The sequence below is a fragment of the Balaenoptera borealis genome (genome assembly GCF_965194805.1).
Source record: "Balaenoptera borealis genome assembly, chromosome: 11".
Taxonomy (NCBI): domain Eukaryota; kingdom Metazoa; phylum Chordata; class Mammalia; order Artiodactyla; family Balaenopteridae; genus Balaenoptera; species Balaenoptera borealis.
The window spans coordinates 57528483-57551049 of record NC_138868.1 but is presented as its reverse complement, the minus strand read 5'-3'; the positions used below and the strand labels follow the sequence as shown (position 1 = coordinate 57551049).

Below are 22567 nucleotides of genomic sequence, written 5' to 3'. Positions count from 1 at the left end.
GAAAGCCTGTTTACAAACCCCTAAAATGCAGTGCAATGCTGGAAGGTGGTCAGCATCGAAAGCAATTGCTGTGACAAAAAATACATCGGTCTGGAGAGACAGAGGACACATCTTCCTCTAGTTTATGTGAGACCACATGGTTCTTAATTTCTTTTGCCTTGGTCAAACCAGTGTGTACTCAGTTTACGTTTTTAATTGTGATGTTAAAAATCTAGTTCCTTAGACGTATCTCAAGGGGGAAAGTCCTTAACACTGATGTGAGTGCATATTTCCTGTCCCTTCTGAGGGTATCAGAGAGCTGATTCCAGAGTTAAGATTAGAGCCAGAGCCCTGTTCCGCAATGGCAGGGGAAGCAGTGTGGTGGGTGGAAAGAGGATAATAGGGCTTGGAGCCAGGCAGTCCAGGATTTGAGTCCTGGCCCTGCCAGTTATTGGCTCTGTTAACTCAAGCCCGTTACGCCATCTCCTGTGGCCTTAGTTTCCTCATCTGTGTAACAAGGATTGCCAACACCTATCTTTTCAAAGCCTGGTTATGAGGAAGCACTCAACAAATGTTAGTTCCTTTCTTGTCCACCCAAATCCCAAGCCATTCATTCCATGTCAGTTATTAGAATCTCAGAAATCCAGACTAATTAATATTTTCCCCTCAAAGATTCCCACAAAGTCTGGGGCATCTGTGAATATTTTTAAAGGGTATATATTTTTTAATTATACAAGTGAACTATATGATGAACCCAGTATTTTAAAGGTTCATTGTGTCTCTGAGAATAACATCAAACTGCAGTTTATACTATATTTTCAAAAGTGGCTATAACCATTTCAGGGTTGTCGTGGGATGGAAACCAAATACAGCAGCTTTTCGAAGTAAAACCATAAGAACTTATGTTATGCATTAATGGAGAAAGGGAAAAAAGCATTGAATAAACAAGCATTTCTGATGGTTTAATTGGTGGGCCAGGGATAGTATTTTCTTCTTTCTGCAGTGAAATCAAAATTGCCCATCAGTTTGAACCATGCAAATTGCTGCACACAGGCTCAGCTGGGCTGTCCAAAATGGAACAGCTTATTTTGATAACGAAATAAATTTCAAACAGTTGCTAAGGAAACTAAAGAAATCTTTGTGCAAGTTATTGCATTGAAAAGAACCAAAAAGGTGGAGGGAGGGGGGGAGAGTGTTGGTTGATTAGGAATTTAGAACCTATCTGGATAAATCTCAGTTCAGGAAAATAAAGACTGAACTTGGGAAGTGCATGGAATTTCAGTTCTTCCAAATCTCCCTTATTTGAGCTATCCAATCATTTCAGTAATTTGTTGAGAAATTTCTTTTACAGACATGATTGCATATTTCCACAGCATAGCTATAGGAAACCTGAATCTGTATATCTTTATAAAGAAAAGGACCGTTACCGGTAGAATCTGCCCTGTGAAACCTAATCGTGCTGTTGGAGCTCCCTAATTCTGAGTTAAGCTCTTTGTACTTTGTTAAGCCTCTTGGGCACGCACTGATTGTATAGTGTCCTTCTTATGAATGTCTTGAGATACTGACTGTCTCCCTTTAACTTTGGGGCCTGTGTGTGGGATCCTAGTTCATAAAAATTGTCAATTTTTTGTATCCCAGGATGGCAGGAAGTTCTCCAACGGGCCTTGGATCTTCCTGGTCTAGCCTTGGTATTAAGCCCGCTAGGACTGTGAATTAAATTGGACCCTCGATCTTAGAGAGGGTCAATGCACTCTGCCACCATTGAGAATATCTTTGAAGAGTTTTAATTAATAATTTATCAATTTGATGTTCTAAGAAGCCATATTCTAATAAATAAAGGGGCGGCCCAGATGACTCCATCTCAATGGTTTCTTAAGCGTTCTGAGCATCCGTATATACATTTTAATAGTGTGAGGATTAACAGAACCGATACATATAAAGATGCCCCGTATGTAGTTGGAACTTAATAAATGATAGGTTATACTACTATTAGTACTGCTACCTCTATTACTATTACTACTAATAATGTTTATTATTATTATTGTTTTCCAGAATGTAGGTAGGTATAAAAAGAGTTATATGCACAGGACTTTTCCCCTCCAACTGCCTCTACCCTCTACCCCCTGTCACTACTCCACCACCTACACCGTGGGTATTGCCATGTAGTGGGATATTTTCTATCCTAGTGCTCACATCTTGGTGCTCAAAATTAAGAACAAAGGATCTTAGGTTATAAGATCTGGAGAGAGAAAGGCAGTAAGGGTTTTTAAAAGACAGGAAAGGATGAGGGTGGTCTCACTCTGAACAGCCCTTAGCCCAGCAAATCTCGTGCCTCTTTCCCACCAGACAGAGGTACTCGGCGGGTATAGGTCTTCCCTCCCAGAAGCTTCCATCTCATCCTTAGGGTTAGTCCCTGTGGGGACCACTAGGGACCAGAGGGGAAGAATGATAAAGGTTAAATTCCAAGATGGGGATGCTCTTTCCCTCTCAAACTTTTCCTTTACACTGGGCCGTGACCCCTTCCCCAAGGATCTGGACAAGGTGACTTCTGTTACAAAGGTCACTTTTGAACCTAAGCTCCAGAGCGGCCGTCACAGACTCAGCCAAGAAAGTTCAAGGTCCTGGTTGGGAGTGTGCTGTAGACCAGAATTTACTATTTTTATATCATTGTATACACACCAAATATGATTTTTTTCTCCCATTTTGGCCAGCTTTGGTGAAATACTGGAGTGCTAGAAAAGAATATTCCTTTTTGCCACTCCTCTGGGGTAAGAGCCAACTTACTTATGCCTCTGGGGCCTGCAGACCTCTGGAGAGTCTCTGGACTTGACCTCTGACCTGTGAGGCTAAAGAACTTAGCCGATTCGATAGCTGTCTCCTAAAAACATGCTCATTGGAGGGGAAATGAACTGTGCAGGGTTCTCCAACGGCATGCCAAAAAGTGGGAGAAGTTTTCATTATTCATTCTCAGACACAGGAATTATTTGAATGCAGACAATTCCCAAATCCCATCAGCTCTGACTCCTACCTACTCACAAAGGAAATGAGTCCTTGGAATTAGGAGTCTAGGGCTTATTTCTGTGCAGTTTCTAGCAGTAAAAAGCTCAGAACTCATCCTGCTTTTGTTTCATACTCCCTCCTAGTTCTGCCTCCCTAACAGAATTATAAGCTGAAGGCTATATACTATCTTCTACCTGGACTATAAAAGGATTATGGTACTGGGAGGAACCCAAAAATCAGATAAGGAAGAATGTGAAAGTAATTCTCTTCCATCTTAATGCTTTGTGAATTTGGCTTCTGTCTTTGAACCACAGTGCCATGGTTTGTGTGTGTCTACATTTTCAAGGTAAAAGTCTGGGGCATATTCCTTCCATAAAGGAATTAAATGTAAGCTCTTTCCCATGCTAATGACAGAATACTAGTGATACTTTTATTGAGAGCATGCATTTTAACTTTTTTGTTGGCATATTTTTAATTAAAATAACGTTTAACGGTTTAAAGCTAAAAACCTGATGTTTCTGCCTAGGAGTTTATAAGGAATGATAACATATGGAGAAGTTTAACATTTAAATTGAATTTTATTATTTAAAACAGTAAAATATTTTATGACTACAACAGTGCCCTGCCAAGCTCCATTTCAGCATCAAATGTGCTTTGTAAGGAATCTTACAAAGCTAGGGAAAAAAAGACATTTTAATTTCTTATTCCCCAAGTGCTTTTCATAAAAAGTTCCCACAAATGTGTTTTCTTTATAAATGGATTCTCGGTCTCTAAAGTGTCTCTTCCAACATCTGTAACACCACCACAAACCTTGGAACTAGGATACCCAGAGGTCCTTCTAATGACAAATAAAATGTGGTCTGTTGACTTGATTTTGGCTTGTTAATGTCCTAAGGGTGGTCTTCTAATGTCCCTGTCCTCTCCTCCTGCCCCCGTCCAACTCTTCAGAGGGCTGATGTCTGGCAGGAAGTTAGGGTTTATATTTTTCACATGTGAGTGTGTTTAATTACTAAATAGAGGAAGTCTGATAAGCAGCCTTCCTTCCTGGCACTTGGGGTGCGCCCAGAAAGCTGTCACTCTCCTGATTGGTGACAGAATTGGGCAAGAGACCTTATTCTTGACCACTCCCCCCCACTCCAATAACATGCAGGGTTGGGGGCCTGGGTTGAATTTCCAGGTATGTCATAAGGTTTGTGCCTGAACTTGAAAAATCCCCTCATCTTTACCCACTTTAGCACAGTGATATTCATAGCCCTCCATTCAAGACAAAGAAGCGTTTTTCAGGGATGGTTTCTCTCTTCAGACGTACCCTTTTCCTCATCTTCCCCAACCCTACCCCTCCTCCCAACACAAACTCATCCACATGTCTGAGCCTCAGAATTTGTCTCCCAATTACACATAAACTAGTGAACTTGTAAAATTTACCTGACTCTACTCAGGTCATGCTTCCCACTGCTGGGGGAACCATTCTGAGTTGGAAAGTTAATAACAACACCTCATTCCCTCTATCTTTTCTTTTTTAGCATACATACTTTTACACACACACACACATACACACAGAGTTATTCTCATGTGACTGCAAGTGATTATTTTTAGGATCAAAATATATCTTAACAAGCTGTAGAATTGTGCAGTAAACAGATGGCCCTTGGGGAGGACCCGTTCTGCTTTGGAAGAATGCATATTTTTAGCAGAACAATTTGGGCATCATTGGAAAAAAAAGTTCTGGGCATTCTTACTCCTCAACGGAGGAGTCTGGGGCAGGGAGTGGGCTGGCAGCAAAATGTTGTAGAGAGGAGTGGGAGGCATCGGAGAGCCCTGCTTGCTCAGGTGCTCTGGTCCCTGGTTTCACGTGTGGCTAACAGTGATGTTTTTGTCTTCCCTTCCCTGTGTCTTGGTAGGAAAGCCCAGTAGTTTCTTTCCAGAGGACAGTTTTATAGACTCTGGAGAAATCGACGTGGGGAGACGGGCTTCCCAGAAGATTCCTCCTGGCACTTTCTGGAGATCTCAGGTGTTCATAGACCATCCTATGCATCTGAAATTCAATGTGTCTCTGGGAAAGGCGGCTCTGGTCGGCATTTATGGCAGAAAAGGCCTTCCTCCTTCACACACACAGGTAACCAGAACCCCACGGACCCTGCTCAAGAAGCCTAAGTCAAGAAGCCTAATGCTTAAGTCTGGATCTCTGAGCTTGAAGGAAATTTCATGTATTTTATAGCCCATTCATCCATTTGCCCTCTCTCAGACCCTACCTTTCGGATGAGTAGGGTTGTATCCTTGGAGCTTGTTAAGAGGAAGGCTTTCTAGGAAGTCTCTCAATAGCCTTTTTTACTAGTACCCAGTCTCGAAGTTAAATTATCCAGGAAGTGTAATCTAGAGAAAAAAGCATGCACTTTGGAGTCAAAGAGACCTGGGTTTGAATCCTCCTGTTATCAGCTATGTGACCTTGAGCCTGTAACATCCTTTCAGAGCAAGTTTCCTAATCTAGCCAATGGTGATAACAATACCCACTTTACAGGGCTGTTGTGAAGAGTGGAGAACCACATCTAGAAGGCAGCTAGTGCAGGACCTGGCTCAGAGTAAAGCATCCCTTCTCTCCTCAGGGCTTCACATTTACCCAGACACATGCACACTAGAAACACTTAAACTCAGCCAGCGTCAGCAGGTGTAAGCTTTTATATACAGAATGGGTAAACAACAAGGTCCTGCTGTATAGCACAGAGAAATGTAGTCAATATCCTGTGATAAACCCTAATGGAAAAGAATACTTAAAAAAAGAATGTATATATATGTATAACTCAATCACTTTGCCATATAGCAGTAATTAACACAACATTGTAAATCAACTATACTTCAATTAAAAAAAAAAAAAAAAAAAAAAAACTCGGCCAGGATGATTGACACATTACCAGTCATGATGGGTTAAGAGCAGACTTGTGTGAGGGCCTCCCAGCCCTGGGATTGGAGTAATATAAATCATAGGCATCCATCAGACATTCCCTGGCCAAAGGCAGTCTTCCTAGCCCCCGTAGTTATTTAATTTTTAGATAAAAGCTAGATAAATACATTTGCTAAGGATGGAGTTACAGAAAAGTAGACAGAGCCTGGGCCCCTCTGATTTCTTTGTAAAACTGCTGTGCTGCTCCTGGACTTCATGCCCCTAGACATTTTCACATGAGACGAATAAGTATCTATTTTGTTTTGCTTTAAAGATAGACAGACAGACAGGTAGACAGTTGCACGATTTGCTTGCCAGTAGGCCAGCAGGACTTCCCCACCTGCCTGTTGTTAGCACTGTGTGACTGACTTCAAGTCTCTCACGCTAGTAGGCTTGGATCAATCAGCACTTGTATTTGACACAGCATGTAATTATTGATAGAGTTTTGAGCTAATCCAGTTTAGTTCCCCTAAAACTGCTCCCTGAAACTGGAGCGTTGAGAAAGGGTCATTGACGAAAGGAAGACAGGTATAAATCAAACTTCCGTTTGCACTTGACTGACATTTAAGCCACATCCAGTGCTCCAGGCCCAGTCCTAGACCCCTGGGATTCCTGCCCGCCATCACCTGCATGGGGTTGGAGTTCAAACAGTCATGCAGTGGCTGGGTTTCTGATCACTGGAAAAGCATGGTTGTCCTGTGCAAACTCTGAGACTTGAAAATAATCCACTAATTACAATGCATTCACAAGAGTATCAGGAGACTGTGACCAGGGAAAAATGGGTTCTGGGAAGGAGTTGGAGTTGGTTGGTCAACCTTCACATGGCGTTAGCCTCTTCTGCCTGTTTCAGGTTGTATTTCCCCGTGTCCTCCCTGGGAGAAGCCTGAAGAATCTAGCCTTGTGGTGAAGCAGGTCCAGTGCTAATTATGCTCTCTTTGTACTCCAGTTTGACTTTGTGGAGCTGCTGGATGGAAGGAGGCTCTTGACCCAGGAAGCACGGAGCCTGGAGGGACCCCAGCGCCAGTCTCGGGGAGCTGTCCCCCCTTCTAGCCATGAGACGGGCTTCATCCAGTATTTGGATTCAGGAATCTGGCACCTGGCTTTTTATAATGATGGGAAGGAGTCTGAAGTGGTTTCCTTTCTCACCACTGCCATTGGTAAGGAAGCTCCACCCCTCTGGGGTCTGTGGGATATTGTCTCTTCGGGTGAGAGGACACTTGGGGATCCTGGGAGTCGAAGTGGACAAGGGGATGTGTCTTGCCCAGAGCTACAGAGGCCACCCAGCATGAGGCCATCCTGACTGGGCTTGCCGGGCAAGGGATGGGAGTGAGATGCAGGGAAACGAGGGAGGGGAGTGACAGGAGGAGCTGGAAGGCCATGTTGGGCTGGCACCTGAGCCCAGCGCTGTTGCCCACCGCCTTTCTCGTGTTATCTGTGGCCTAGCGTGTGGACTCGCAGCTACGTTTAAACACCAAGGGGTGAAACTGACAAGGAGACAGAAATTCTTGTTACGTCTCTCCATCACCTGTATTCGTCCTTATAATCTCCCTTGGTTCAACTCACTGATTTTCTATTTGGGGTTTTGGTTTCTTACGTGAGCTTTTGTTTGCTTGTTTGTTTTGCTTTTGGAGCCAACAACCCCTGGCAGATGAGGGAAAAAAAAAAAGATAAAGGTTTGGAAAGAGGGTGAGAATAGCCATGCAAAGGGCTGGATGAACAATCTGATCAGATGGGGGTCTTGTAGAGAACCGAGATGTCCTGAGCTCTGGCGGACAGCAAGCCCGGAGGATTTAAATGAGCTCTTAACAGCTTCTGGTCCCTCATACTGGAAGAGTTCTCGTTAAGAGAGAGCACCTTGGCCGCCTCACAAGCCTGTGGGTGTCCGGAGAGCCTGGCACCCTGTTTTAAGGAATTTCTCTTCTTTACCCATATACTGCACAGAATTTGTCTCCTCCTTAGATCACCACAGTGTGATATAGGATGCATTGGGCTCAGTGGTTCAGGTCAGAAAACTTTGCGTCGGTTTATATCAGAAGCGCAGTGACACAACCTGGAGATAAAATCCCCTACAGGAAAATAAAACTTCCAGAAGACAAAACTCCACTAACCAGAATGCTTGGGGATGGATTTTCTGCTTAATGAAAACCTCTGTGTTGTTTTGAGTTCACCTCAAAACTCTGTCTTGGTCCTTGGCTGGAGCCTCTCTGACATGGGAAATGGAGTTGAATAAAAAACCTCTGAATCTGGTCGTTGGTTCCTAAAACTCTTGCAAGACCCAGGTTCTTCCTTCTAAACAGCAGTAGTCATTTTCAGGCCATTTTCCTCTTATTTGCAATTTTGCCCGTAGAGCTGAGGCGGAGAATACCTTCCCATTAAATACGGTGCACGGTGTATAGGCTTCTGCCGTAACTGCAGGCTCAACATTCTACCCTCTTAGCAAAATGAGGGAGGTGGAGCTGTTAGGCTACATCAGCTCCGGGGTAGGAAATATCACTTCGTGCTGTCCTTATTTTGGAAGTGTCTGTCCTAGCTGCTGGTCTCTGCAGTCTTGGCAGCCGCTGTGCTGTTGGTTTCCTCCCTTGATGCCTCCTTTTGAGGTGCAGTAGAAAGTGTGCTCACTTCTAAATCTCCACCACTAATTTGTGTTCTGGCCCAGCACAAATTCCATCTCCTGGTTCCTTGAGACTCTGGAATTTGAGACTGCAGCTCGGTGGTTAGTGGTGACCCAGGAGGCTGTCGGTGCCGCCCGTTTCCTGTCATGGGAGAGCCAGTCCTGGTCCTCACCATCAATTAGGCTGACACTCGGCAGGGTCTGCCAGGCTCCAGACCCTGTTTCTTCTCTCTTTCTGGACACGGTGGCTTCAATTTAGAGACATGATTTTCAAGTCATTAGTGGTGCCTGAGTTACAGCTTCATGGTCTCACAGCCTGATTTCTCTTAGACGCAGTATCATGCTTGCTCAGAACTAAGGTCTCCTACAATCAGAATTCTGTATTTTTAATAAGTGAGCACAAATATGAAAGGAAATTAATACAAACCCCCAAAGAAAGCTACTTTTAATTAGGGTGTGCCTCTCAGAGAAATAAGATGTAGGTACAGTTAGGTACCTTTGCCAACTCTTGGCTTGTCAGAGCTTGCTGACCTGTTTTGTCATAATTAAGGAGATGGCCTTGCTTTTCCCTCAGGTTCTCCTGTTCTCACCTAAATGATGAAATCTGTCTTCACCTGCTTTAACCGTATAATGTCTTTTAGAGCAGTTAAGCTGTATTGTGCTTCTCAGAGTTCTATGAACCACCTGGCGTCTTGTTAAAATGCAGATTCTGCTTCAGTCGGTCAGGCTGGGTGTTTAGAGTTTTGTGCATTTTGTACCAGCACCCGGTGAGATGCTGCTCATCTGTGGCCCACATTTTGAGTAACAAGGGGTTACAGTATCTTATGGGGGGGGGGGTCTCAAATATTGTTGTACAAAGGAATCACCTGGGAAGTGAGTCTAACATTCAGATTCCTGGGCCTTTTCCCAGTAGGCCTGAGGTAGAGCCCAGGTGATCCTGATTCTGGTGGTCGGTCTGTCGACTAAGCTATGAAAACAAATGCCTTCTGAGCACTGCTTTCCATTCCTTCCTTCTCCCACTGCTGCATGTTAGCTCTGTGACCACAGTCAGTCACGTCACCTCTGTGAGCCTCATCTTTCTTGTCAGGAAAATGAAACAATAATAGTACTTGGCAATCCCCATTGTGAAGATTGGAGAGAATAAATATAAAGTGCCCAGCCCAGGCTTCGATACATGGACGTGGTTAATATTCTCTCCCATCCCCTTTCTCTGTCCACCTTTCTCTCCCTGCCTTTCTGACTTGTCTGTCTTCCTTCAAGCTGCAGTGATTGTTTAATGAATACCTTTTTTTTTTAATACAAAAACAGACTGACTCTGATGTTGCTATTAATCCCTGTCTCCCCAAGAGTCTCTGGCATTGAGTCTCAGCTGTCTTTGGTCTTTACCTGTGAACCATGAGTTGTAATTTGTCTTGGCAGGTTAATTAAAAGTTTAGGTCTTGTTTTAGTGAAGTCATTATAGTCCCAATATACGATTGTAACTCTCAGGTTTGCTTAACACACAAATTGGAATGTGGCCCTCCCTCCATTACACGCTGAAATGCAGAGCTAGAATTTAAGAAGATCTGAGATGTCAGAATCCAGAGTATTTATGTCTGTTTGTAATTAAGTAGTGGGAGAAATAATTGTGTTTAATTTAACTAATGGCTATATTTTTTGCTTTTGTTTTTGCTTTTCCTTCCATTTAATGCAGTCCAGCTGATGATTTTAAATTAAATAAGTTTATCTTTTGCCTTCAAAAAATCTAAAAGCACTTTACAAACTGTGTACACAAATATATATACACGGAGATGTGCTGTTGACAGAGCTCCCTCTGAACTAGATGCATTTTCTCTCTCACCCACACACACATGCACACAAACCACTGAAACTGAGCAAATTTTAGAATAAAACATGGCAGCTATTTTCAGAAAGAATGGCCTTTCCCCCACATGCAGAGGTCTCGAATTTGAAGGTTATGTTGTTTCTGGTTCTGGCTCCGTTTGGGGGTAGGTGACCTGGCTGACCCCGAGTACTGAATGAAGTAGGAAGATGTATACCAATAGCTAAATTATAATTCACCATTGCCATTTACACAGGGCTTTAAATACATTCTCTAAGCCCTGCAGTAACTCCACATGGTGATTATTTTTATTTTCACCCCCTATTGTAGATGAGGAAATTGAGGTTCAGGGATGTTTTGAGAAAAGCCAGGACTTGAATTTGTATCTGTCTGACTCCAAAGCTCATGATCTTCCTTCTTTAGCCATCTGCCTCTTTTCAGGATCAAGCCCCCTTTTTTTGGATATTACACTTACTTTGGTTTTCCACCTGTTCATTCATTCAGCAGACATTTAGAGAGCGCCTACTGTGTGTTAAGGACCATGCTTAGCTCTTTTCTGTATGTAAGAAAGAATGAGAACCTTAGGTAATTCTCATTTTGATCTCAACTTTACAGATGAAGAAACTGAGACTCAGAGAATTTAATTGACTAGCCCAAAGTCACACAGTCAGTAAGGGCAGAGCTAGGATGGAAACTTGGTCTTCAAATCCCATGTTCTGTCCATGATGCCAGAGTGTCTTACTGTTTGGTCTGATAAAATAAATATTTTATTTCTATTTGTATTATATGGAATATAATTTCCCCTTTATTAATTTGCCTCCAATATAAGCAAGCATCTTAAATCAACATAGGAAGTTTTCTTGAGAAGTCATTAAAAAGACCATGAAAAAAAACTCACAACATCCAAAATTTTGAAAATAAAAATACCTTTGTATGCATTGCTTGCAACCCCAAGACCTGACAAGTCAGTGTTGCAGTGTTTTGGGCCTCTAGATATAGCATCTTAGCTTTTAATTTTGGTTGATGCTGAAGCATAAAAGGACAGATCACCCTGACATTGTGGCAATGTGAGCCAAGTCGGAAAATAACAGAGGTTACCCCACAGTGGATTTAGAAACCCAGAGAAAAGAAATTAGAATCCTTGTTAGAAAACATAGACCCTGGCAATTTTACGAGAAATGTGCCCTGGTCTTCCTGGTCTGAGGACATTTCATGGTAATGAAAGAGGAGGGTCCTTTTGCTCAGGCCCAGGCAGCTGCTATAAACTGACCTATTCTATGTCCAGGGACTAGAAGCAGATCTAATCCTTCCGTCCTCCCTTCCTTCCGTCCTCCCTTCCTTCCTTTCTGCCTTTATCCAAAAATGATTACATTCCTGCTCTTTCCTAAGGTGGAGATACAGAGAAGGTATGACGTGGTTTCTGGCCAAAGTAGTTCATGGTCTTGACTAAGGAAAGGAGCATTTACATAGTAAGTGCCTCTAATCCAGGAAGAGAGAAAGAAGGCTCACTCGTGGAGTCACTGGTCAAAGTGCCGTGAGGGTTGGAGGAAGACAAGGGCACGTCCAGCCAGATGGGTCAGGGAGGGCTCTCTGGATAAGGTGACACCCGATGGGACCTTAAAGGATGGGTAGAATTCTCACATTTAAAGGAGGAAATGGCAGGGGTTTGTTGAGGATGTTATTCCAGGTAGCAGGAAGAACGTGAGCAAAAGAGAGGTGGGCAGAAAATTAAGCGCTGGCTCTAGAGAGCCACCATCCTGATTGACTCGAGCAGGGATGCCCTGACGGGGAGAAGTCAGTCATCAGGGAGCACCTTGAATGCCACCCTAAGGGAGAAGCTCATTCTGCAGGTTTGAGGTGCCATTGCAGGCTTTGAGCAAGGGAATAAAATGATTAGGGCTGCAGGCTTTATCTTGCGGGGCCCAGAACAAGAGCCCATGAATGTATATAACAGAGGAAGTTTCCTGGGATTGAGCTTTGTGATTTCATGAGAGAAAAGAAGAGGGCGGTGGAGGGGGAGCCAGGAAGGACAGAAGGACAGTTCAATAGCACTAGTGGTGTTTTTATTTGCTGTCCCTGCAACCCATTCCTCTTTATTCCCAGGTGTAAATAGATACTTTCACATGAGCTTCTCTTACAACAGTCATCAAAGTTGGGTTTTTCAGGATTTTCCAGAGACCAGTGGAAAGTGCTACTTGTTTATTCCCCTTGCTTTGATTGGGTAAGACTACTGTTCATCAGCCTCTGGGTGCATTTGCAAGGATCTAGAGAGAAAAATCTCTGACATTATGTACTGTGGTTTGTTTAAAAACCTGCACTACTTCAAAGAAGAAACTAAGGAGTGATTGAGAAATGATTTTCAGTTTCTCATAAGCTCTGCCCCACCCTTCCCCATATCCCCTTCCTCTGAATTATAAGATATAATACAGCAATAACGAATCAAGGTCTCTCAGTAATCCATTTAACCTTCTTGTAAATGACATTGGCAGCATTCTGTGAAATTTCTACTGAAAACACCTCTTTGGAAAAGTGCCGTGTGAATTCACCTCTCCCTGATAGCAGCGATTTATTGGGAGCAATCTGGTATAAGTGGAATGAAATTGTAGGTGGGAGGTAGAACTCAAGTCAGCACACTGGAGACAGACTGTGGCCAAAAATCTGTTCAGTGGAGGAGAGCTTGGAATATCAGAGCGCTTCACCTGCAGCCTGGAGACCAGCCCTGCCAGCAGCTGTCCCTGCAGACGACAGGGCAGGGTTCCCACCACCTCCATGCCACCCCCTCCTCTGCCTCTGCCATCTATTTTGTAAATTATCTGGGGCCTGGGGCCTCGAGGACAGGAAAGAAGCAAAGGGAGCTCAAGGACACAGTAGGTACTAGCAATAAAGCTTGTCTCTCCATGGGAATAGTTAGAAATGAATTTAGTGTGCAGGTAACAAGATCTCTGCTAGAGTGGCATTTAAGTGGGATTTTGATGTTCTCATGTACACTTTCGGTCTAGGGCAGGCCCATCCAGGGCCAGTACAGCAGTTCAGCATGGCATCAGGGACCAGCCTCATTCTGCCCTTGCGCTCTGCCATCCTCAGCTCTGGCTGTTGTTTTCATGCTTGCCTCTCATTGTCCTAAAGTGGCTGCTGCAGCTCCAGGACTCACGTCTGCATGTCAGGCAGGAAAAAAAAAAGATAGGGGAAAGAAGTAGGGAAGCCAATTTTTTCCTAAAACCCTCAGCTTACATTTCTTTCGCAGAGCTGTGTCACTTGGACATTCAGAGATGTAAGGAAGTCTGCGGAATATTTTTAGCTTGCCACCTTGGCACTCGAAACAAAAGGAAGAGGGGAAGTGAATATGGGATCATCGGTGTCTGCCACAGGCTTCACTGTTTGGTCTGTTTGGTTCAGTAGGTATTCACTGACAGCCTCTTACTGTGTGCCAGCCCCTGGCCTGGGCATTTAGGTACAGCCATGAGGCAGATGTGGTGCTGCCCCTGATGTCCTCACAGGCTAGTAAGTGAGGCTAAGTGAGGCTGAGAAAAAGGAGAAGCTGCCCATATACCTGGGGAGGAGGGGAAAGCCTTGGTTCAGTCTCTTTACAACACGTAAGGCAGCAAGGACTTCTTTATTAAGGCTCAAAGCTCCTTGCGTGCTGCTTTAAGGGGGCCAGCAGGAAGAGCAGGTCCAGAGTGGCTGCAGGCAGATTTAGACACTACAACTGTTCATATTCGCATTCAACCAGTGTTCACTAGTTGCCTTTTACCTGCCATGTCCTGAGCAGGCATTGGTGTCCGTGGTATATTAAATAGCCATACTTCCTGCCCTCGGGAGTTTACAGACATGCTTGAGACAATAGGAGATAGATTCTTAAGTTTAATTACAATCATCCAATATACGTGTAAGTGTATAATGGTAAATGGTAAGTATTCATTGTAGTAAAGAAGAGAAGAGGGTACTCTGGCGAAACAAACAGGGGACCTAATTTAGATGGCTGGGACAGGGGTAGAAATTCGTTGTTTAGATGAAGGTTTGGGGAAAGAATACACCAAGCAGAGGGAAGAGCATGTGCAAAGGCCCTGGGATAGGCAAGAGCTGGGAGTTCAAGGAACTTTGAGATGGTCACAGTGTGGGATGCGGGTATCAAAGGGCAGAATGGTATCAGGTAAGGCTGGAGAGGTACTAGGAGCCAGACCGTGCTGGCTTTAAGATGGCACGTGAAGAGCTTCATTTTGTTTTGTTTTTTAATCTATCCTAAGGGTAGCAGGAAGCCACTGTGGGACTCTGAGCTGGAGTGACCTAATCTGATTTACATATTGGAAAGTTTCTCCAGCTGTAGGAGCTGGGACACCAGTTAGGAGGCTGTGACAGTAGTCTCGGCAGGGGCTCAAGCTGGCCTGGGCCAGGATGGAGGCCTTGGAAATGGAGATAAATGAATGGATTTGAGCTGTCTACCACCCCTTGGAGATTATTGGCAAACCACAGGTGTTAAGATAACGTTTCCTAAGGAAAGAGATTTAAGCAAGGAGAGAAAAGGGTTGAGGAATGGTCTGTTTTCCGGGTGAGTGAAGACAGGCAGCTGCGGGGAGGGAGCTGGGAGAAGGTCCTGGGCGGGGGGGTCAACAGAAAGAGTCCAGATATTTCTGGGCTCTTCCATGTCAGCATTTCAGCCTTCTTCCTCCACCCAGAGCCAGAGCTCCCATTTCACTTTGGGTTTATGTTTTTTTTTCTTCTTCTTCTTCTGAGTTAGAACTTTATTTATTTATTTTTTAACATCTTTATTGGAGTATAATTGCTTTACAATGGTGTGTTAGTTTCTGCTTTATAACAAAGTGAATCAGCTATACATATACGTTCATCCCCATATCTCCTCCCTCTTACATCTCCCTCCCACCCTCCCTATCCCACCCCTCTAAGTGGTCACAAAGCACCGAGCTGATCTCCCCCCCCCCCCCGTGCTATGCGGCTGCTTCCCACTAGCTATCTATTTTACATTTCGTAGTGTGTATATGTCCATGCCACTCTCTCACTTCGTCCCAGCTTACCCTTCCCCCTCCTTGTGTCCTCAAGTCCATTCTCTACGTCTGCATCTTTATTCCTGTTTATGTTTTTGTTACTTTGGGATTACATCTGGCAGGAGCCTATGAAAACATTTTGTTTATCTAAATCACACTTTTAAAGATAAGAAAACCACAGCTTAGAGAAGTCCCATGACTTGTCCAGGGTCACACAGTCTGGCAAAGCCAAGATCATAATGACAGCAGTCTGTTGATTGAGCACTGATTGCATGCCAGGCACCATACAGGGTGCAGTATCAGTTCCCAAACACCCTGGAAGTTAGATTACGTATGTTTCTACGTTATAAATAAAGAAACCGAGGCTCAGAGATCGATGCTATTTGCCGAGATCTCATAAGTAGGTAATAGAGCTAGGTTAGCAACCCAGAGCCCATGCTCTTTCTCTTACATCTCAGTGACCAGGTTTCTGGTGTGTGATGACATCTTATACACTCTCATAGTCAGAGAATCATCAAGGTAGCCGGGGTCCTAGGGATCATGGCATTCACATCTCCTAGGCTCACAGGGTGCAGGCAGTGGGCCTGCCATCCCCACCTGCAGGGCTCCCATCTGCCTGGTCCTGAAGAACATCCTGACCTGTACTGACTCCTGCTGAAGGAACCCCAACTCCCACCCCCATTCAGGTGGAGTTTCCAATAGAAGATATTTTATCAGCAATGGTTTAATTTTTATATGACAGATGATTAGTCTTTATTTTCTGATAGCTCTTTTTTCTCTCATTTGATAAAGGCAGCTGCTCCTCCCCATCTTGCCAGCTAGCTTTACCATTTCAGAACAGCGGCTTTAAGAGCGTTCTCACCGTGGTGTCCTTTTCTTTCCCTTTTCAGTACCGCTGATGTGTGGAATATGATTAAATACATGGCCTCCTGTTCTGTGACACCCTCTGAGGAATAACCCTGACCCAGGTCTGCTGGACTTGGCATTGGCAGTAGATAGTTGAGATTGTCGCCACGGCCAGAGAGATGGTGTGGTCCGCAGAAAGGGCAAAGGCTTTGGAGGGAAACAGACCTGGGTTTGAATTCTGGCTGCACTATCTATGAGCTGTGGGACATTGGATAGGTCTGAACTTCACCTAACTCACCTGTAGTTAGGATTAAAACCTACTTTAGAGAGTCTGACGATGACATGAAAGCAGTTGATTTCATGATAAGTTCTCAGCACGTTTTTAAGTGTCTCTTAATGATTCAGCGTTTGCTGAACATCAGCTTTGGTAAGTGCTGGAGACTCATCAGTGAAAAAAACAGAAGCTTTGCCCTCGAAGAGCCTGCAGTCCACTGGGAGAATTGACCCTTTCATAAATAATTCCAATAGAATGTGGTCTGTGCCAACAGAGAGGTCTGGGCGAGCTCCCATGGGAGCAGAGAGGAGGGCAGCTACCTCTGCTGGGAATGCAAGAGGAGGTTGTGAGGCATAAAGGACTTATGGTGAGAAAAGTGCTTTGTGAGCTGGAAAGCAGTGTGCAAATATTCATTATTACCAGCTTGGGGCCAGAGCAGAAGTGAGAACCAGAAGGGAACTGTAGAGAAAGAGTTACTTAAAAAAAATTAATAAATAAAGGAGAAATAGTAACCATCTCTGCTCAATGACAGACATGGCCACTGTGGACCAGGCAGGAAAGGACCATTATTAGCTTTTAGAGATGAGAAGACAGAGTCTTTGAACAGTGACTCACAGGAGGACATGAAGCCAGGTCTTCCTTGGTCAGTGAGCACCAACGGAAAGGTCAAAGGTCACAAATACTCCCTGCTGCCTAGAACCTTCTTCCGTGAACATTAACTTCTTGTGAGCAGCTTGAAGGAAAGAAGGCACAACTGCCAGTTCAGGGCACTGCCGGGCACCTGGCTGAGTAATATTCTTTGTGTCCTGGGAGCTTTGTGCATTCCACGGCTGCTGGATTCAGGGGGTAGAGCAACTCTGAAACTGGTTCAAGTCTGCAGTTCACGAATGGAAATGCGGGCTCCAGAACATTCCAAGGCACTAACAGTTATTTGTTCTTTTAAGTTTGATATTCTTCTGATTCCGTAGGGAACTTCTCAAATGCCGCATTCTAGTTTCACATTTTGTCAGTCTTTACAAACTCCTCCCTGCCTCTCTGAAATCACTTGGCAAAATTAATAATATTAATATTAACAGCTACTGTTTATTCACTGCATAATATATCTAAGTATTATCCTGGATGTTCTAGATAAACTGTTTCAGACTCTTTACAACAGGCATGCAAAGTAGGTATTTTTTCTCCAGAGGAAAGTGGAACTCAGAGTGATTAGATGACTAAGCAGAAGTTTCATACCTGGTCAGTGAAAGAGCTGGGATTTGAATCCAGGTCTCTCTGGCTCCAGTATCCACACTTTTCCCCGTATGTGCTTTCCCACTCCTGCCTTTGTGTGAGAGTGCCAGGTGTATCTACTGGAAGTGGGTAGAGCGCATGAATGGGATGGTTCCCAGAGAAGAGCCTAGAAAACGAGGTTAGGGCCAGCCTGGCAAGGGCTTTATGGACCAGCTTAAAAGTCTGGTTTTGAAGGCAGTGGGGAGCACAGGATAGTTTTTAAGCAAAGATGTAGCTTGATTTGGGTCTTGGATCGATCTCTTTGGCAGTGGTTTATACAAATGGATTAGTTTCTCAGACTAAAATAGGGAGAAGAATTGGAAGACTGATTCAGTAACCAGTATGGTTAGATGAGAGAAGAGGGCCTGAATTGGGAAAGTGCTACGGTTTTGTATAAAGAAAGGGATGCATTCAAGGACATTATAGACTAGTTTTCTTGACCACTTCGCTGTCAGGGAGAGGCAGGAAGTGTCAACCTTGGAGAATGGATACACAGTGATATTGTTAATTCAATTAGGAAATAAGTAGGGGAAATGGATTTGTTGGGGGAAGGAGGTAGGGAGATGGTCAATTCACATTAGATTTGAGCTGCTCATAGGATTTCCAAGTAGGTTTCAGTTGTTGGCAGTTACCAGGAGGCAGATGGATAAACAGGCATTGACTAGGGGTAGCTCTGACCTGGAGACAGGAACCCAATGGGTGTCATGGTGTGGATGTGAGAGGGCAGAGCCCTGAGAAGCAGGGAGTCCAGGACGGAACCCCAGTATTCAGAGGGTAGGTAGGGGAGAGAGACACAGAGATTCGCCATAGAGAAAAGTTGGGGAGCTGATGACAAAGAAGCTGCTGGAATTGGTCATTAGGAGGTCATTGGCAACGTTAGTGGGAGCGTTTCCGCCCCCGTTGCAGGTGGAAGCAGGGTCACCACAAGTTCAGGAGTAAGAGGCGTTGAGTAGAAACAATTCCTTCTAGACAGAGCAGGGAAGGAGACAGATGGGAGTAACCTGAGGAGGAGGCAAGTTCAAGGAAAGGTTTACATAAGGTGGGGGGAGTTTTGAGCGTGTTGTCAGCTGCAGGAAAGGAGCCAGGGGAGGGGATTGGAGGCCCGGGAGAGAGGGGAGGTGATTGATGCAAGGGGGTGGGAGACACAGAACGGAGGGCAGATGCAGAAGGGCTCGTCCTAGGAAAGGAGGGGAGACACCTCTTCCTGTGCGACAGGAAGGGGTAGTGAAGATGAGAAAAGGTGCAGTGAGGTTTGAAGGTGGAGGTGAGAGGAATACAGGGTAGGGTGTGCGCTGATCTCAGGGTCAGCAGCGATTCCTAGAAATGGTTGCCTTACTGCGTAAGCCCTCTATGGCCCGAACTGTGTGTGTGCCCTTCCATGTAAAGGAAGCCTCAAGGCAGCACTGAATCGGATCAGTTATATTGTGTCATAAAGCAGGAGAAAGAGGGGGAACACGGCTTAGTGGTCAGAGAGTGGATTTGAATCCAGATGGTCTGGTTTGCATCCAGTCTCTGCCACTTAGCAGTGTGACCTTGGGCAAGATACATAACCCGTCAATGCCTCAGTTTCCTTATCTGAAAAATGATGATAATATTAGTACCCATTTCATGGGAGTAATTATGAGGAGAAACTGAACTGATATTTGTTAAATACTGAGAACAGTGCCGGGCACATGATAGGTGCTGTACGAGGGTTTGTTATTGTTATTGGCAATAACAGTCACTAATTGTTTTCGGTGTTTATGGGGCCCCAGGAGCGAGCTAAGTGTTGTACATGCATTATCTAACTTAAATTTTGTAACAGTCCCAGGGAAGCAGGAGAAATTATTTTCTTTATATAGATGAAGAAATAAGGCTCAGAGAAATTAACAAACTTGTCCATAATCACACAAGGAGTAAGGGCAGAGCCAGGATTTGAATCTAGAACAGTCTGACTCCAAATCTATGCTCTTTCTACACTGGCTTTTCTATACTTTCCCTGGGCCCCTCCCAAGTCGCTACCCATTTCCCTTGGGTCCCGTTTCCCAGGGTAACGGGTAACTATCTGAGGCTCTGCTCTGAGGACGCTGCAGGGTGTGTACTTTGTCAGTCTTTAGCGCTTGTCTGGGCCAAAGAATTTGCACCTAAGGATCTCTACTGAGGGAAGCTCCTTTTTCTTCACAATCAAGCACGGATTTAGCGATTGCAAATCTAACAGAGGTTTGGGAGGGTTTCTTGCTGTTTAAACAGAGCAGAGGATCTTCTGTTGAAATGACGGGACTATGAGTGTTACATGAAGGGTTATAAAAAAGTGTAGGCCAGAAACCTCCAAACATCTGGCTTCACTTTGAGTAGCTGCTTGTTCATGCCTTTATCTGAGCAACACTCGTGTTCGGGGCTAATGGAAACACAGTTTGTTTCATTCCTGGTTCATATTACATGTCAGCCTGATTTTTTATTTTCATTTGTGTCAGAGGCCAAAGAATCCATGCACGCGTGCAAGGGATGGACAGTAAATTTTGAAAAAGTGAGGAAAAGCCCTATGCAGTAAAGCAGGAAGACTAGGATGGTGTTTTTCACCAATATAGTTTGAGTTTTCTCAACCCTATAAACGCAAGCTATTCCTTGGAAAGCTTTCGTTTGGGAAATTGTTTGTACCACCATTATCTCTTTCTTTTAAATGATTGAGGAGGAAAGTGAAATCTGTTGAGCTTCTCATAGGTGCCAAGTGCTACACTAAGCACAGTTTATTTAGATTAACTCATTTTAATTCTCATAACCAACTTGTGCCATCAGAGGCATTATCCCCATTTTCCAGATGAGGGGATTGCATTCAAGGTCACACAGAATCAGAGCTAGGATTCAAATCCACGTATATCTGATTCATACTTATTTTGCAAGTTTCCAGCACTTTTTGAGTGCACTGTGCTGAGATTTGTTTTTTTGTGTTCAATAAGTGATTAAAAACTCCTTTGATCACAATACTAGGTCACAACAGTATTGAAAATTCAAGACAAAAAAGATACTTAGCGTAATAAAGAACACTGATTTGTTGTCAAGAGCCAACGCTTCCTGGTTAAATATTAGATAAATTCCTTTTAAAACTAGTAATATTTGTAGTTTTTTAAGGAACCTCCATACTGTTCTCCATAGTGGCTGTATCAATTTACATTCCCACCAACAGTGCAAGAGTGTTCCCTTTCCTCCACACCCTCTCCAGCATTTATTGTTTCTAGATTTTTTGATGATGGCCATTCTGACCGGTGTGAGATGATATCTCATTGTAGTTTTGATTTGCATTTCTCTAATGATTAATGATGTTGAGCATTCTTTCATGTGTCTGTAGGCCATCTGTATATCTTCTTTGGAGAAATGTCTATTTAGGTCTTCTGCCCATTTTTGGATTGAGCTGCATGAGCTGCTTGTAAATCTTGGAGATTAATCCTTTGTCAGTTGCTTCATTTGCAAATATTTTCTCCCATTCTGATGGTTGTCTTTTGGTCTTGTTTATGGTTTCCTTTGCTGTGCAAAAGCTTTTAAGTTTCATTAGGTCCCATTTGTTTATTTGTGTTCTTATTTCCATTTCTCTGGGAAACTACAAATAGAACTACCATACGACCCAGCAATCCCACTACTGGGCATATACCCTGAGAAAACCATAGGTCAAAAAGAGTCATGTACCAAAATGTTCATTGGAGCTCTATTTACAATAGCCAGGACATGGAAGCAACCTAAATGTCCATCGACAGATGAATGGATAAAGAAGATGTGGCACATATATACAATGGAATATTACTCAGCCATAAAAAGAAATGAAATGGAGGTATTTGTAATGAGGTGGATGGAGTTAGAGTCTGTCATACAGAGTGAAGTAAGTCAGAAAGAGAAAAACAAATACAGTATGCTAACACATATATACGGAATCTAAGGAAAAAAAAAAAAAAAGGCCATGAAGAACCTAGGGGCAAGACGGGAATAAAGACACAGACCTACTAGAGAATGGACTTGAGGATATGGGGAGGGGGTGGGGTGAGATGTGACAGGGTAAGAGAGTGTCATGGACATATATACACTACCAAATGTAAAATAGATAGCTAGTGGGAAGCAGCCACATAGCACAGGGAGATCAGCTCGGTGCTTTGTGACCACCTAGAGGGGTGGGATGGGGAGGGTGGGAGGGAGGGAGATGCAAGAGGGAAGAGAAATGGGAACATATTGTATATGTATAACTGATTCACTTTGTTATAAAGCAGAAGCTAACACACCATTGTAAACCAATTATACTTCAATAAAGATGTTTAAAAAAAAAACAAAAAAAAAAACTAGTAATAGATAAGGGTGTATCTATTAGTTAGCATTGTTTTAGAAGTTCTGGCTTAAGTGACATAAGGCATGAAACAGAAACAAGAGGCAAAGACAAAGCTATCATTATTTGTGAAGGATGTGTTTGCATTCCTAAAGAACACAAAAACATTAATCGAAAAACTATTTAATAGTGAATAAAACTATTTGTAACTGGGGTACAAAACAGCTTTTCAAAAGTCAATAGATTTCCCATGTACTTGCAATAACCAGTTATGAAATATAATGAAAAATGTCCCAGTCAAAATAATCAATAAAAATTAAAATATCATCTTCATGAGAACTATATGTGACCTATGTGACAAAAACTGCAAAATTTTATTAAGAGCTATAAAATAGGACATGAATAATTAGGAAATATAACATGTTCCTAGATGAGAAGGCAAACTACTCTAAATATGTCAATTTATCAGTTTAATGGAATGCCAAACAGAATCCTAAAGGGAATTTGGGGGATTTGATTGAAGGGTTTAAGACTTCATCTGGA

General features: G+C 43.5%; 1 protein-coding gene across 1 annotated transcript in view; it reads left to right on the top strand.

Annotated features, from left to right (window-relative positions):
- The window catches only part of TENM4 (teneurin transmembrane protein 4), a 756454-nt gene that overhangs the window by 549279 nt on the left and 184608 nt on the right, over positions 1 to 22567 (top strand). The window contains exons 15-16 of the mRNA XM_082343256.1: positions 4881 to 5095; positions 6864 to 7074. Coding sequence (XP_082199382.1) covers positions 4881 to 5095; positions 6864 to 7074 — 426 coding nt within the window. The remainder of the gene's footprint in view (positions 1 to 4880; positions 5096 to 6863; positions 7075 to 22567) is intronic.